Below are 15,068 nucleotides of genomic sequence, written 5' to 3'. Positions count from 1 at the left end.
CCCGAGGTAACCTCCACGACCGTTTTCAGACTCGGATCGCTTTCTGGCCACTTTCTAGATGAGCACCCTGGGTGGTCAGGGAACGCGCTGGACATCACCCATCCAAAAGATGGCTAAGCTGTGACTTGAAGCCAGGGTGGACTGACTCTGAAGCCTGAACTGCTTTATCCCGGGGAGAACTGCCAGTGTAGGCAATGAGGAGAGCTTCCTTTGGGACTGGGAGGGGGAACCTGTGGGTACGGGATGGACCTCAGGGCATCTCGAGGATGAGTTAGCCTGGGGTGGGGAGGGCCTGAGGGGGCACTTAGATAGTGGAGCCCCTGGAGTGAGGGTGGGGCTGGGGGAGGGGCCCCTGGACATGTTGAAGTTGCAGGGAGTGAGAGCGGTGAGGGCCATGGGCTTGGGGTCTTCGGCATCAAAATAGCAGGTGGGACCCCCGGAGGCGTGGGGGAGGAGCTGCGGGAAGGACATGGGGTTTGCGAGGAGGGGGTGGGGATTCAGGGAGGAGACAGAGCAGCAGTCACAGAGGTGGGCAGCCTGGAGGCTGCGGGAGGAGAGCGAACCCAGAGGCTGATGCTGCGCGGTAAACGTGCGCCCCACTGTGTGCTCACGGTGCGCGCATGGCCAGGGCAGCCTTCCGGAGCCGGGCAGAGGGTTGAGCCCTCAAAGGTGTCTGGGAGGCCGTCAGGTGGGGGGCAGGGAGCAGAGGCTGCAGAGGGCCACCCGCGGGATACCTGTTGTAGCCGGGCTTGCACCTGCATCCCTGTCTCAGGCCCCTCACCAGGGGCCACACCAGGATGGGCACTGGACAAGCCCACTGCTCCGGTGGGGAATCCGGAGCGCGGGAGGCCAAGTGACTTACCTGAGAGAACGGGAACCCTCACCGGTTGGCCTCTGATGACCGTGGACATCTGTGGGGTGAGCCGGGAGTGGGCGACCAGGACCCTGATGGGCCAGAGGCCAAGCTGGAGGCTGGTGGCACTGTATGGATGCAGCACAAGAGCTTGAGCCAGATGAAAGGAGGGCAGGGCTGGTAGTGAAGATCAGGCCTCAGGAAAGTCCGTGTACACAACGCATGCACATACGTTCATGTGCTAACCTCAGCTTGGTATTTCTTTGAGCTTCTGGCTTGTGACTGACTGCGGGATCACCTGGCCTCAGCGACACGGACTCACCCTCGAGTGCGCAAAGGCCCTCTGTGGCCAGCCCCTGCCTACTCCTGGGCCCTCACGCTGGCTTTCTAGGCTCTGGTGGGTGGGAGACTGGAGTGGGGGATGGTCTGGGGCTGTTGAAAAAGCCGTCGTGAATGGTCATGCCTGTGTGAGGCCACCAGGAGCTGAGGGGACGAGAGAGCACGGGTCCAAACCCGTGTGACCTCAGCAGGCTTCTGACCCTCTCTGCACGTCAGTTTCCTTATCTGGAACCAGCAACCTCCCCTCCTGAGGACCTGGCTCGGAGAGGACTCCCTCCAGCCCACCCCAGGCTAGAGCTCAGTGACGTCTTGCAACCAATAGGCTTGCGTTGGCTGTCAAGATTGAGAGCCTTTGGGGTGCCACGGAGGGTTGGAGAAGGGTACAGGGTAGGTGGGGGTGACCACCTCCCTCCTGCCCCACCGGCTGCCCCAGCCCGTCTGAGGGAGCGGGCACTTCTGTGACGGCATCCCCATGGCCCCTGCTCGGGAGCACAGGTGTGCCCCCCCGCCCCCCAGCTCTGGGGTTTGGCCTCTAGGTGGTGGCCGTGCCCTCGGCAGTGTTTGTGTGCTGTCCAGCCGGGGCGGGGCGGCGGTGTCTCCCTGCAGGTAACCGGGCAGACTGTGCTCTCGGGGCGGAATGTGTGAAGGAGGATGTAGCATGCGCGTCTCCCTCCTTTGTCCTTGCAGGGAGCGCTGCTGGGCAGGGGCGGCGGGGGGTGGGGGGGTGGGGGGTGGTGGTGGGGTCCCTGAGCTGCCGGCAACAACCGCTCTGTATCCAGCGCTTGGCCTGCCCGGCCCTGTGCTCCACGCGCTGTACCTACGCTGCAGGCAGCGAGTTCTTCGCTTCAGCTCTGCGGGGCAGGTCCTGCTCCTCTGGGGACCTCTTTGCAGATGAGGAAATGAGGCCCCGAGGAGCTGGCGCCTTCTTCCAGGTGCACAGCTGGGGGCTAGGGCTGTCAGGGTTTAACCTCGCGGGGTGGAGCCCAGAGCGGCCTCCTCCTGCAGGGGACAGCTGGCATTTTCTCTGACGGGCCTGTGGTCCGGCTGTCCGGCACACGAGCACGTTGGCCCATCCGTCTGCCTTCGGACAGTGAGCTGGGGTGTTCTCTGCGGTCCGGAGCAGGGGCTGTGGGGACGCAGCCACAGAAGTGACGCCGGGGGTGCACCTGGCCGAGACCTGGGCTGGGGCAGCTGGTGGGGCGGGGGGAGGTGGTCACCCCCGCACCCCACCCGTCTGTGCCGGGGCTTATTGCGACGTGTGTCGGGGACAGACGGCAGAATCCTTGACCTGAGACTCTCAGGGACCCAGCCAGGGAACTAGACCCAGACCAGTGAAGGGCCAGCTGCTCTTTTGGGGGCCGGCTGCTGTGGTGGCAGCGTGGAGACGCAGCCCCCGAATGTCTGCCCTGCGGGGAGGCCGGAGTTCTGGAGAGGCAAACCGAAGATGGGCCTGCTGTGCACTCGCTTGGTTAGGGTCCAGAGGTCTGGAACAGTCTGGAAGCCTGGGGCTGCGCTTGAATTCTTGTTCTGGCTTCATTTTCTGGGTCCTTTCAGTGGGGAATTCCAGGCTCAAGAGTCACAGGATTTCCTGTTGATTTCTGACTACTCCAAGACCTGCCAAGGTCTTGTTCGTGGCCAGGCACTGGAACTTCCTCCCAGCCACCTTGGGTATGTGTGTTTGGGGAGAACAAGGCCTCCAGGTTCACAGTGTTCTTGGGACAGGAAACCATGCCTGTGCTGACAGAGTCCAGCCCAGCCCATGGCGACTGGTACCGATCGCCTCGTGGCGATCCGCAGGGAGCTGGAAAGGAGGGTGGTGGCCACTGTGCACAGAGCCTCCCTGTCATCTTGGGCTCTGCCCATCCCTCCTGCCACTGTCCTGCCTCATGGCCCCTTTGGCTTAAATATGGGTGCAGGAGACGGCTTTGGTCCCCCGAGTAACCCGGGGGCAGGCAGAGGCATGCAGAGGTGCACTTGCCTGGCAAGGCTTGCCAAGGGTCCTGCCGGCCCTGCCCTTGCCGCGAGGGCTCCTCCAACAGAGCAGAGTGCCCCAGCCCGGCTTCCAGACCGCGTCCACGTGGCAGCGGCCCTCCGCTAGACCCGCTGTCCACGCCTAGACCCCTGACAGGCAGAGCCCTCGCCCACCTCCTGGGCTCATCGCGCCTAGGGACCCCAGCACGAGCATTGCTCGCTTGAGAATCCTCCTCGCTGTGCTGTGGCCGTGAGGGAGGGGTGGGTTCAGCATCCCGGGAGGCGGAACAGGCTGAAGAGATGTTCTCAGGAGACGTGCCGCGTGCCAGCGCACGCGTCTACGCGATGTTGCCAACTGGTTACATCTCTCCTCACTGAGCCTGACCTTCTGTGCCCACCCAGTTGACACGAGACAAAATCTCTTTGCCGCCCTTGTAGCCAAAGGCACAGGCAGCAGGGTGCTGGGCGTTTGTAGAGACTGTCGGGGCTGACAGCCAGGCTCCTCCGGCCTGAGCCTTGGGGCCCCAGCCTGGAGCCAGCACACATCTGTCTGTGTGGCCATTTCCCCTGTAGTTTAGCTCGGATTCCACGCCTCCCGGCGGGATGTCTGCCGCTTCCCCGGGGACAGCAGTTGCCCTCTGTGGATGAGGAGGTCCGCTCCCCACTCTGCTCCCATCCCCAATATTCACAATCTCACCTTCCCCATGGTAGGGTGGTTATATGTTTTGGGGGTGCAGGTGATTTGAAACTAAGTCGTGGTGCAGGGGAAAGAGCCATTGAAGTCGGACCAATCTGTGTTCAAATCTGGACGCTGTCATCTGCTCTGTGACTTTGGGCAAGTTACTTAACCCCTCTGAGCCTTAGGAAAGCAGGGTGGCCTCGGGGATTAAATAAGTGTGTAAACCCCGAGCCACTCCCCTGTGTCTGCCGAGTGTCCCTGACACCTCGAGAGACGGCCCAGCGCCATGACTGAGCAGCCTGGGGGCCCGGTCAGTGACACGGACAAGCACAGCGCCGTCCGCTGCGGGCTTACAGTGGGCCGGGCACCCCGCTGAAAGCTTGTGTGTCCGTCATCTAACAGCCTGTAACCCGTGGCCACGGCCGTGATTAGGGTCCTTCCACGGCTGGGCGTCTGGGCCTGGAGAGCGAGGGCCAGCCCCGGCCGCCCTGCGAGTGAGAGCAACGGACTTGAGCCGTGACTGCTCTGGCCGGCGTGAGCCCGGCGACGGCCGGGCCTGTGCCTGAGCCCCTGTGTAGGGCACGGGGGGCTGCAGGGTGTGGGGGAAGGTCGGGGCCCCAGAGTCAGGCGGGGGACCGGTTCTGATGTAGGCTTTGCCCCCGCCCACTGTGGCCCTGGTGGTGGGCGGGTCACTCTCTCCAGGCCTCCGCTTGTCCATCTGGGAGATGGAGGCGCTGCGCTGGCCGCGCAGGGGTGTCACCTGGGAAGGCCACCGTGGCCCGGCATGCGCTGGCACCCAATGTGCCTGAGGCACAAGGTAGCTGCAGGGATGGGTGACCCAAGCCGGTGCCGGGCAGCGTGGCCCCGTCTGTGTGGCTCAGTCCCTGCGGTGCCAAGGCCGACCCGGGGTGAGCACAGCGCTGTCTTCACCCCAGAAAGCGTGTCCCTCGAGTGCGGCCCTCAGGCCCTGACCTGCCCGTTCCTTCTTCCCGCCCAGTAACATGTCCAATGCCTTGGCCAATGCCGTGTGCCAGCGCTGCCAGGCCCGCTTCGCCCCCGCCGAGCGGATTGTCAACAGCAACGGCGAGCTGTACCACGAGCACTGCTTCGTGTGCGCGCAGTGCTTCCGGCCCTTCCCCGACGGGCTCTTCTACGAGGTGAGCGTGCTCCGCGGACCCCGCTCAGGCTCTGCCCTCTGGCAGCCTGTGGGCCGTGCCTGGCCGTGGTCCTCTTGTTGAGGCAGACACGCCAGCCCTCGAGCCGAGCGGTGCTCCTTGAGGACCTTGCCGGCCACCTCGGGCCCATCCCTTACCTGTGAGATGTGAACGGTGTTCTCCTGGTGGCCACGGGTGCTGAAGGAGAGTCACCGTTCATCCTGTCACCTCTGGGCAGAGCTGGGGGGCCCTGGGGTGCAAACGCCCTGCCGTGGTGGCACTTAACCCTCCCTGGGGTCATGCAGTAAATGTAACCCCCGTGTACCAGATGGCGCTAAGTGCTCTGGTTGTAAGGCATCTGGGGGGGGGGGGGTGGTGATCAGGGAAGGGAATGTCTGAGCAGACCTGAAGGAGGTGAGAGAGCAGCGTGTACCTGCAGGAAGAGCTCTCGGCAGAGGGCACAGCAAGGGCAAAGAGGCCCTGAGGTTGGAGCACGCAGGTATTTGGGGAGCAGTGGGGGGCCGGTGTGATGGAAGCAGAGCAAAGGAGAGGGAACAGAAGAAGATGAGAGTGGGGAGGCAGATTTGCTTGGCCCCGTGGGCCTTCGTGGGGCCTCAGGCTTTCCTCCTGGGAGGGGCAGCAGCCACTGCAGGGTCTGGAGGGGAGAGGTCACATCGTCTGTCTGACCTTAGAGAAGGACCTCTGGTTGCTATGCTGAGGAGAGACTGTGTGCGGCGGGGACAGAAGCTAGGAGAACAGGTGGGACCAGAAGCTGATTATTTCGGTAATCCAGATGGAAGCGAAGGGGCCTACACTGGGCTGCACTGGGTCACAAGAGCAGATCGTTAAATTTTCAGCAGCCTTGCAAGCCAGTTGTTAAACACAGCCATTACTAAAAGTTAAATGATATAGACATACAATGAGATAAAACTGTATTAAAAACAAAGGTAACATTCGTTTTGCTGTACAGTAGAAACACAACATGGTAAAGCAACTATACTCCAATAAAAATTAATTAAAAAAACGACAAAGGTAACAGATACTCAAAACTCACCACTTCCTAATTCCTTTATTACATTTCACGATCAGCTATGCCTTTGAGGTTATGATTTGTTATGCCTGTGTGCTGGAAACACCGTACCGTGGTGGCTACTGACGTCTCTTCTCAGCTCCATGTGGAGGTCTGTTGGTAGCTTGAAATTGACCACGGGTGGGAATATTTATACCATAGAAATCGGCAAACGCTACAAGGCAGGCTCAGAGCCAGTTGTGAAATGTTTACCAGCACACCAGGGCAGTGCTCAGAGGCTGGATAGATTTCCAAGCTGATGGGACGGGCTGGTAGAGGGCTGTGGGGTGTGTGATCTGCCTGGCAGAGTAGGAGTTGCTGTTGCCTGTGGTGCCTCCTGGGAAATGCTGGCCGATGATGGAGGCGGGGGTGGGGGGAGGGGGGATGTGGGCAGGGCGCTGTGGATGTGCCTGCGACAGTTTAAATTCCTGCCGCCTCTGAAGGTCACTGGCTAGGGCTCTAGCCAGGTGCAGCTTAATAAGACACTCATTTTAGAGAACAGGGGAAAACCGAATACAATTATCAAGGGAGAAGAAAGCAGGGGCTTTCTTGGGGCCACACTTGGGGCCAGTGTGAGGGCCCTCCTTGCCCAGACAGATGGGGACAGCGGCTGCAGGACTCCCTTGCCCCCCTTCCTGTGTCCCTCCTTCTGTGTCCCTTCCCTGGGTCCTTTGTGGCCGCTGGGGGAATGGACTTCTCACACAGGAAACAGGGCCAAGGGCCAGCTCAATGGCCCTTCATTGAGGGCCTCAATGGACTTCTCACACAGAACTCAAACTCGATCCCCGCCCTCCCTAGCCTGACGTTCCGCCCCCAGCCCTCAGCTCGTTCCTGAGACCAGCAGGGCCGAGATCTTCTGCAAGCAGCCGTGGCCCTTTGCGGGGCTGGCCTTGCTGAGTTGCCGGCTTCTTCGAGGCCCCGCGCTTTGCACTCTCCCCAAGTCGAACAGGCCAGTCCCGTTCCATCTCCAGGCCTTGCACGGCAGCTCACTGTCTGGAATTCCTCCCCGCACCGCCCCCCCCCAGCTTCCTGTGGTGGTAGCAGGTGCACAAAGTGGGGTGTTTGTCCAGCGTCCCCGAGGGCAGGTCCTCACCCAGCAGACGGGCCAGCGCAGCTCGGGGGATGACAGTGCCTTCCTTGTCCTCTGTCTGCTGGCCCCGTTTGCAGCTCGAAGGGCGGAAGTACTGCGAACACGACTTCCAGATGCTGTTCGCTCCGTGCTGCAGGACCTGCGGTAAGGGCCGCACAGGCCTCGGCGCTGCCTGGGAGGCGGGTGGGCAGAGAGCTCTGCCCCTCAGAGCATCGGCCCTGGGCTCCCGCGGGCGCCACCCTCCCGGCTCTGGGAGGGGCCCGCGGAGGGGCAGGGCACGAGGCGAGCAGGAACCTCTCTCCTCCAGGCGAGTTCATCATCGGCCGCGTCATCAAGGCCATGAACAACAACTGGCACCCCGGGTGCTTCCGCTGCGAGCTGTGCGACGTGGAGCTGGCCGACCTGGGCTTTGTGAAGAACGCCGGCAGGTGAGATGGGCCCCTCATCACGGGTCCAGGCCCGGTCCAGGCGCTGCAGGCTGCGGATGGGGCTGCCGTGCGGCCCTGTCCCTGCGAGGTGGACGGGAGAGCCCTGTCCAGTGTACGGGTGAGGACGGAGCCTGGAGAGAGTGAGGGATGGTGAGTCGGGGGCCACCCCAGGCTCGAGGCTGTTCCTGGGAGCAGGCTGACAGCATACAGCAAGGAGGAAGGCGGCCCAAGCGGGTGCCCAAGCGGCCCAAGTTGGTGCAGCGGAAGGATGAGGAGCTTTGAGTCAAGTTCCTGCCTGCCCGGCCACCCCCAGTGCTGGCCCCGGCCGTCCACCGCCGTCCTCATGCCCCACGAGCACTGCTGGAGGGACAGCACTCAGCTGGGGCCCAGGTTTCCTCAGCAGGCTAAGCTGTCACCTTCCACGAAGACTTGCTCTTTTCTCCCTGCCTCCTACCCGACCCCCCACTGTCCCTGCACCATCACACCCACAGCCAGGACCTTCCCTCCCCATCCCCGACGGATGGGCACCCCTGCCGCCCGGCATCTGTGCTGCCCCCCTGCCTTGTCAGAGTGGGGGCTGTGTCCCTGCACCCCAAAGCCCTGCTCACCCCATACACCCTCTCCAGCAGGGGCTCATGGCTCTGGTCCGCTCTCTCTCCCTTTCTAGGGGCTCAGGCTTGGTGGCCCCCAGGGTTCAAAGCACCCTCTGAGCCTTCTTTCCACAGCGATTGCCTGCAGCCCTCCCCAGCCCACCAGCCGCGTCCTCCCGTCTGCTCCCCATCGCCCAGGCTGGTCGGTGTCTCCGCGGCCTTCATGGCAGCCCCCGCTCCTCTCTGGGCACCCAGGCCCCCGTGTTCTGGGAGTTTCCCCCTACTTCACGGCTGCGCTGCCCCTCTCCTCTCCTGGCTCACTTTCCTCCACCCATCTCTCCACGTTGGGCTCCTCTGGGGTTCTGCACCGGGCCCAAAGTCCCGGGGCCTCACATGGTGAGTGTGTGCTGGGCAGTCCAGATGTCCGCCTCCACCCCAGACCTCTCCCAGAGTACCCCACTGCCCACGTGCCAGCTCCACTTGGTGCCCAGAGGGCACCCCAAATGCCACAGAGCCCAACCAACCAGCCGACTCCGAGTTTCCCCTCTGCCGACAGCCAGGCCTCAGGGAAGAGCAGGCCTGCCTCATTCGCAGCGCCCTAGCTGTCCATCTCCCATGCCCTCCCGTCTGGGCACTTGTCACATTCTCTGGTGCCTGTCGAGCACCCCTTCCTGACGCTGCCGTTGTGGTCTCGCCCATCTGCCTGCCCCACCAGAGACGCGTGTTGTCCGTCTTGGTGTCTGCAGAGCACTCAGTAGCAGCCTGGGTATTGGGTGTGGATCTGAGAGACCATCGGGGGGTAGACAGTGCAGCGGGGCGGGGCGGTCCCATGCTGGTCCGTGGGGTCACCTGCCGGGTGTGGGCCTGAGCCGCAGCTCACGCTGGGACCCCTACTCCGGTGCTCTGCTGGAAAAATCCGGAAGAGGCTGGACGTGCTCAGGAAAGTAAAGTATCACTGTGATGAAAGGAGTGCGGGGGCCCTACGCACACTCTCCAGCCCAGGTCGGCGCTCTGAAGCCCACGGGGCAGAACTTCAGAGTCTGCGGGGGGCAGGCCCACCGTAGGGCCACCAGAACCACAGTCCACACTGCTGCCTTTGCCTCCGCTTTGCCATTCTTGGGTCAGAGGGAAGAAAAGTTCTGGGGAGGGAGTTGTGTTAACCAAACAGAATAACCTTCAGTTATTCAAGCACAGTTATGTTTATGGTCAGTATAATCAAGTACAAGAAAGGACCGGTGAGGGCGATCAGGCCACCCTGTAAGCAAAACGGCTCAAAGCTTGGCCCGCCGGGACTGGTGGAAGCCTCTGGGGAAGGAGTGGGGCTCTGCCCCTGCTGGGTCTGGGTTGGTGGGAGCCGGGTTCACAGGTTGGACCTTGCCCTCCCCGCCCCCCGGCGGCGACAAGGCTCAGCTCCCTGTGGCCGTCCACCCATAGTGTGTGTTCCACGGGGACCCGGGAGGGACCGGGCAGCTGCTGAGAAGCCCTGGGGGTTGTCGGGCGCCTGCAGGTCTGTGTGTGGGTTTCTGGCGGGAGGGATGGAGAGCTGATGTGCCTCACGGGCCCCGCCCGTGTTGCTGGCTGTCACCTGGTGACCACCCTGAAATGTGCTTACAGTGTTGGGTTCTAATTTATAGCTTGTGTCCCCTAAATGCAGAGTCCTTTGGCAAAGGTGCCACAAAGGGACCTCAAAGCACCTTGCACTTGAGAGAAAACCTTTAGACTCCCCCCCCCCGCCCCCGCCCAGCTTCCAGTGCCCCCTCTTCCCGTGGGCCGTTTGCAGCTGTCTCCGGCATCCTCTCTGCAAAGCTTCACCACTGCGCGTTTCTGTCGGGGGAAGGAGGCTGGGAACCTCGCAGGCGGCCCTTGGGAGAGAAAGACGCTCATTGTTCAGGGAATGTTTCTGGCCTCCTTGCCCCCTCACCAGGGGGTGACGTTGCTGAGTGTCTTGTAGCTGTGAGTGAGCAGGGCCAGTCTCCGCAGGGGGGTGGCCGTCTGGTCCCGTCTGTGCTCCCTGTTCAGGGATTTGCGTGGCAGAGAAGACAGGACTCAGCGCCGGGTGACGAGTTCGGGCCTCGGAGCAGGTGGTGGCGGCCCGCTGAGCCTGCAGTTTGCTTTCTCGGGGCCGCTGGGGCGGAGGCGGGCTCCTCCTTGGTGGTGAGTCTGAGGGCCGGTCCTTGTGGACGAGGCGGTGCTCAGAGCGGTGGCCCCCGGCTCACAGCTCCGACCTGGCGCTCAGCGAGCTCTCGTTGGTCTTCCCGTCGGCGCTGGGGGGCGGCCCCGGGAGCCTCTTGCCACACAGCAGGCTGCACAGGGCGTCGCGGAACTTCTCGGCCACGAAGAAGTACATGATGGGGTCGAGAGCGCCGTTGAGGCTGCTGAGGCAGGACGTGATGCGGTTGCCGAGCGCCAGCGCGCGCTGGGCGGCGCACGAGGCGCGGTGGCCGCGGTACCGCAGCACGTAGACGGAGCGGTGGACGTGGTAGGGCACGAAGCAGACGAGGAAGATGGCCAGTACGGCGGCGATCATGCGCACCGCCTTGTTCTTGAGGCGCCGCTCCACGCGTGGGCCCTGCCGCAGGCTGCGGATGATGAGCAGGTAGCAGGTGACCGTGGTGACGAACGGGAAGGTGAAGGCCACGGCCAGAGACGCAAAGGCGTGCTGGGAGGCCTTCTCCCTGTACAGCTGCAGGCAGACCACCGTGCGGTTGGTCCGCACCGTCTGTGGGCTCACCAGCAGCGGGGCCATGGCCACGGCCACCATCACCCAGAGGAAGGCGCAGGCCAGGTGGGCGTGGAGGGGCCTGCGGAGCTTGAGGGACTTCACGGGGTGCACGATGGCCAGGAAGCGGTCAGCGCTGATGCAGGTGAGAAAGTAGATGCTGGCGTACATGTTGAGGTAGAAGAGGAAGCCGGTGAGCCGGCACGGGATCTCCCCAAACGGCCAGTGGCTCCCTGAGAAGTGGTAGACGAGGCGGGTGGGCAGGACCAGCACGCAGGACAGGTCGGCCACGGCCAGGTGCATCAGGAACACGTTGGCAGGGGTGCCGGACTTGTGGTCCCGGACGAAGAGCCACAGGGCCAGGGAGTTGCCAACAAAAGCCAGGATGAAATCCAGGAGGTAGAAGGAGGCAAAGAGGACGTTCTCCAGTGGCGTCTCTTGGCCACATTGCTCCGTGGGGGCCAGGGAGGAGTTGGCCATCAGGCCTGGGGAAGCCACCTCGAGGCCATTCATGCTTTGGCTGGAGGTAGAGCCCGGGGCTGAGCCTGGAGGGAACAAGCAGACAGGCCCCGGAGAGCCTGCGACCGGTGGGGCGTCACCCTCTGCAGACGTGAGCCCTCGGAAGCCTGAGGTGCCTGCCGACCCCGACCCTGTTCCACGCTCGGCATTGCCTCGGGGGCCACTGAGGACACCTCCTGGGTCCATCTGGGGGTGGGCAGGCATCACAGGCTCTCTGAACTTCAGCAGGAAGCAAAACCAAAACCAGGGACTGGGTGCTAAGCTGCTGCTGGGGCCGGCTCCCCACTGTGCAGCCACGTCCCTACAGGGCATGTGAAGGCCCTGGTTGGACCCTGGTGATCCGGAAGGCCACCTCTCAGGCCTGGGGGATGGAGTCAGCACCACAGGGAGAGCGTGGTGACCCGTCTGTCTGAGGCTCTGGGGGGTGCGAGGGCGGGGGGCGGAGCCCCACCTTTTCTGTCCCTTTCCCCTGTGTGCTGTCTGAGGGGCGGGGTGCATGGGGCCCCTGAGCCCCACTTCTCATGGGTGGATGGGGGCCCAGTGCGTAGAGCTCGGCCATCTTCTCCTCAGCCTCGGGAGAACCCTGCGCACCCCTCCCTGACCCGCCTGCCCACCGGAAGCCCACCGGCTTCCCCAGTTCTCCCGGCACCCGCCACCCGCCCCAGGAGGGCCTGGCTGGGAATGCAGTGTCCGAGTGTCAGGGAGGGCAGAGGCCTGCTCTGTCTGCCGGCACCTGAAGGCCATCCGGGCCTGGGTCGCAAGGCCTCTTGAACTTTCTGGACTCAGCCCACCGGCCCCACGGTAGGCATCTTAACGAGTGGAGACCTGTGATTTAGAAAGCCCTTGGGCCCCAGGCCTGCAGGGGGTATTTGACCACCCAGGGTAGTTGAACTACCAAGAGGCGGATTCTTTCCCAGGAGAGGAAGAGCCATTTCTCCCAGAGGTAGAGAGACCTGCCAGGGTTTTCTGGCCAAGATCTGCAGCCCCGGAGAGGCCCGGGGCCCAGGGAGGCGGCCTGTCTCCGCCTGGCCTCGCCCGCCTGGTTTACCTACACCTGAGGGGCCGCGCAGCTCGGAGCCCTGCTGGCCTTGCTAACAAGCCATTTCTGTCTGCCGACCCCAGGTCTGAGTGGGTGACCTTTGCTGCCGCCCCAGCAGACAGAGTAACAGGTTCCTATTTTGATTTTGGTCAACTCGGGAGATCCACAAAGGAGAGGGAAGGTCCCTAACACCCCGCCTCCCTCGCCAGGCCTGGGACCCGGGGGTGTGGGCAGGAGAAGGCAGGACAGCCGGGCCAGAGGGCCCTCTGTCCACACCCCACACAGTCCACAGTCCCGAGCTGGGGTCGGTTTCAGCCTCGCGCGCCCCTGCCTGCAGCGCAGCTTCTGGGGCTCCCCTGAAGCCCCGCCCCCCAACGCCTCCACTCCCTGCCTGTGCGGTTGGGCTGCAGGGGGGCAGGAGAGGCGGGAAGCAGCAGGAAGCGGGGCAGCCTGCGCGGCGTCGTGTCCCGGCCGAGCCACAGGACCCGGAGCAGGTTGCCTGCAAGCTTCTCCTGGCTCTTAGCCCTCCCCTTTCATGCCCTGGCAGGGCTGACAGGTGCCCCGTGGGCATGGGCACGTCAGCCCTGAGGAGGAGGCTGGGTGCCGTCCCCAGGCACGGGTTCCCACAGTAGAGGGAGGGAGGGTGGTCCAGACTGCGGGGACGAGGGGCTGTCGGGCTGGCAGCAGCTTCGTGCCTCGTGAACCACCACAGATGGCTGTGGGTGAGTGGCAGAGGGCATCTGGCCCGTCGTCCTCAAGCCGAGGGCGGGCGCTTGCCCGATCGTGTCACATTTTAATTATTGAAGGGGTCCAGGGCCGTTCCCCTGCCCAGGTGATGTCTCCTGGCTCCAGAGTGGCTCAGGCTGCCTGAAATTCTACTACAGGGGTTATTGCCTGTTGGTCCAGGTGTGTGTGACATGAGGGGGGTGGTCTGGAGGCCAAGTGAGGGAGGGGTCCTGTTGCAAACCTGGGGCTGGGGAGGGGCTGAGCTGGGTGCCCTCCGCTCTGGGCTGACCTCGGGCTGTGTCCCGCGGCGGTGCAGTCGTCACCCGGCCCCTCCGTCAGGGCCACTTCCAGGTACTGACCACCTCCTCTGGCCGGCATGAGGCGGCGGGCCTGCCCGGACACCACACACCAGTCCTGAGGGGCAGGCGTCAGTTGCCTCATTTTACAGATGAGGAAACGGAGGCTTAGCATCAGCTAACTTGGCCAGGGTCACTTGGCCGGGCGACGGCCTTGGAGTAGGAAGTCAGGTCAGGAAGACCCGGCGGGGACAGCCAACACCTCCACCTGCCTTTCTCGTGGAGGCTGACAGCTCCCGGCTGCTAGAGCTCGTGCTGGAGTTTCCTCCCTGGCTCAGTGGCTCCCACGGGGGCCTGGCCCGAGGACCGTCGATACAGTTGGCACCACCCCTTGTTCAAAAAGCAGCACAATGGTGACGGCAGAGCAGCGAACCGAGCGTGGGCCCCGCGTCCCTGCACAGGTGGCACCTGGCGGGCGGGCCAGCGCCTGGCTTTCTGCTCCCGCCCCGTGCCCTCCGCCTCCCAGCCCAGAAGGCTGCGTGCGCCGTGCTGTCTCCGGGGGTGCAGACTTGGTTTCAGAATTCTTTCAGGCTCGCTTCTGCTTTGCCGGGGTTCCTCTCCCCTCCCCCTGGGGCCCCGGCCGGCCGCGGGTCAGGCGCAGGGCTTGGCCTCCGCAGAGGGGACGTGGGCGGGCCTGGTGGCGGGGGGTGGCCGTCTCCCGGGCATCGGCCGCCAGCACCTCTCCCTCCCGACTCCTCCTCTGGCCCCTCCCGGAGCCGCCTGGCTCGAGGTGAGGGGCACGGGGGCTGTCACTGCAGCCGTGGGACCGCAGGCCGGGCGCTCACTCTTCCTTTAAAAGCCCCGACAGGGAGACAGGAACACTGCCTGTGCGCTGCTCTCATTCAGACCAGGGTGGCCTGGATAAGTAGGTCGGAGCCCGACCACAGAGAGGCGTCTCGGGGCTGGGGCTGGGCTCGCGTCACTGCCCTGCGCTGCCTCCGCCTCTGCTGGGCCTGAGCTCCCCGCCCGCCCCGCCAGGCCCTGCCCTTACCTCTGTCGGCGGGTCTGGGGCGGCAGGTGGGCTGCAGCCTGTGGGTGGGTGGTGGGCTCCGCGCAGCTGTGGTGGAGGCCGGCTGGCTATTTAAGGAGGGGAGGCGAGGCTGCAGCCCCTCGGGCCCTGAAAGGCCGCTTCATTCCTGAGGGGTCCCCTGTGTGGTGGGCCACTCCTCTGGGTGCCTCTGCTGCCGCTGGGCCGTGAATATTCCAGTGTGTCCCAGCCGTCCCCCCACCCCCCGCCCCCAGCTGGGCCACTGAGCGGCACAGAGGCCGAGTGTGCGACTGTCTTCGAAGCCGCAGAGTGGGCGCCGGCCGGGTGGGAGGCCTGGCTGGGACCGACAGACACAACAGGACGTTTCAGATCAGAGTCATTTCCTGGGAGGCAGGGAGGGGGCCAGGGAGGGGCTGGCCGCCATGGCAACGGGCCTGGGCGCCCAAGCCCGCACTGGCCATCGGCAGAGGGGGTCTTGTGAATGGGGAGGGTGGGAGGCCAAGGAGTCTTGTTCGGTCCGATGAGAGGGGACTCTTTCAGGACACTTG

At 64.0% G+C, this 15,068-nt stretch overlaps 2 protein-coding genes and 1 long non-coding RNA gene across 7 annotated transcripts in view; 1 reads left to right on the top strand and 2 right to left on the bottom strand.

The window, feature by feature from the left end:
• The window catches only part of LIMS2 (LIM zinc finger domain containing 2), a 39,800-nt gene that overhangs the window by 19,053 nt on the left and 5,679 nt on the right, over positions 1 to 15,068 (top strand). For 4 of the 5 annotated variants that reach the window (XM_067742281.1, XM_067742284.1, XM_067742283.1 and 1 more), the window contains 3 exons: positions 4,840 to 4,999; positions 7,233 to 7,299; positions 7,463 to 7,583. In XM_067742281.1, coding sequence (XP_067598382.1) covers positions 4,840 to 4,999; positions 7,233 to 7,299; positions 7,463 to 7,583 — 348 coding nt within the window. The remainder of the gene's footprint in view (positions 1 to 4,839; positions 5,000 to 7,232; positions 7,300 to 7,462; positions 7,584 to 15,068) is intronic. The other variant, XM_067742285.1, reaches the window with a different exon arrangement.
• LOC137226749 (uncharacterized) lies at positions 5,906 to 7,145 on the bottom strand. Its single transcript, XR_010944503.1, has 2 exons — positions 6,831 to 7,145; positions 5,906 to 6,790 (listed from the first exon to the last, which is right to left on the bottom strand). It is a non-coding gene; the product is annotated as an uncharacterized lncRNA (long non-coding RNA).
• GPR17 (G protein-coupled receptor 17) lies at positions 7,578 to 14,681 on the bottom strand. The gene is made up of 2 exons (XM_067742280.1): positions 14,524 to 14,681; positions 7,578 to 11,470 (listed from the first exon to the last, which is right to left on the bottom strand). Exon 2 carries the CDS (start codon positions 11,403 to 11,405, stop codon positions 10,386 to 10,388), a length of 1,020 nt encoding a protein of 339 aa, XP_067598381.1. The 5' UTR covers positions 11,406 to 11,470; positions 14,524 to 14,681; the 3' UTR covers positions 7,578 to 10,385.

Source organism: Pseudorca crassidens, chromosome 6 (genome assembly GCF_039906515.1).
Source record: "Pseudorca crassidens isolate mPseCra1 chromosome 6, mPseCra1.hap1, whole genome shotgun sequence".
NCBI classification, from domain to species: domain Eukaryota; kingdom Metazoa; phylum Chordata; class Mammalia; order Artiodactyla; family Delphinidae; genus Pseudorca; species Pseudorca crassidens.
The sequence above is the reverse complement of the archived record's forward strand: the minus strand, read 5'-3'. Positions and strand labels throughout refer to the sequence as shown.

Excerpts from the sequence above, each read along its gene's own strand:
- GPR17 (XM_067742280.1), bottom strand. The coding sequence starts at position 11,405 with ATGAATGGCCTCGAGGTGGCTTCCCCAGGCCTGATGGCCAACTCCTCC.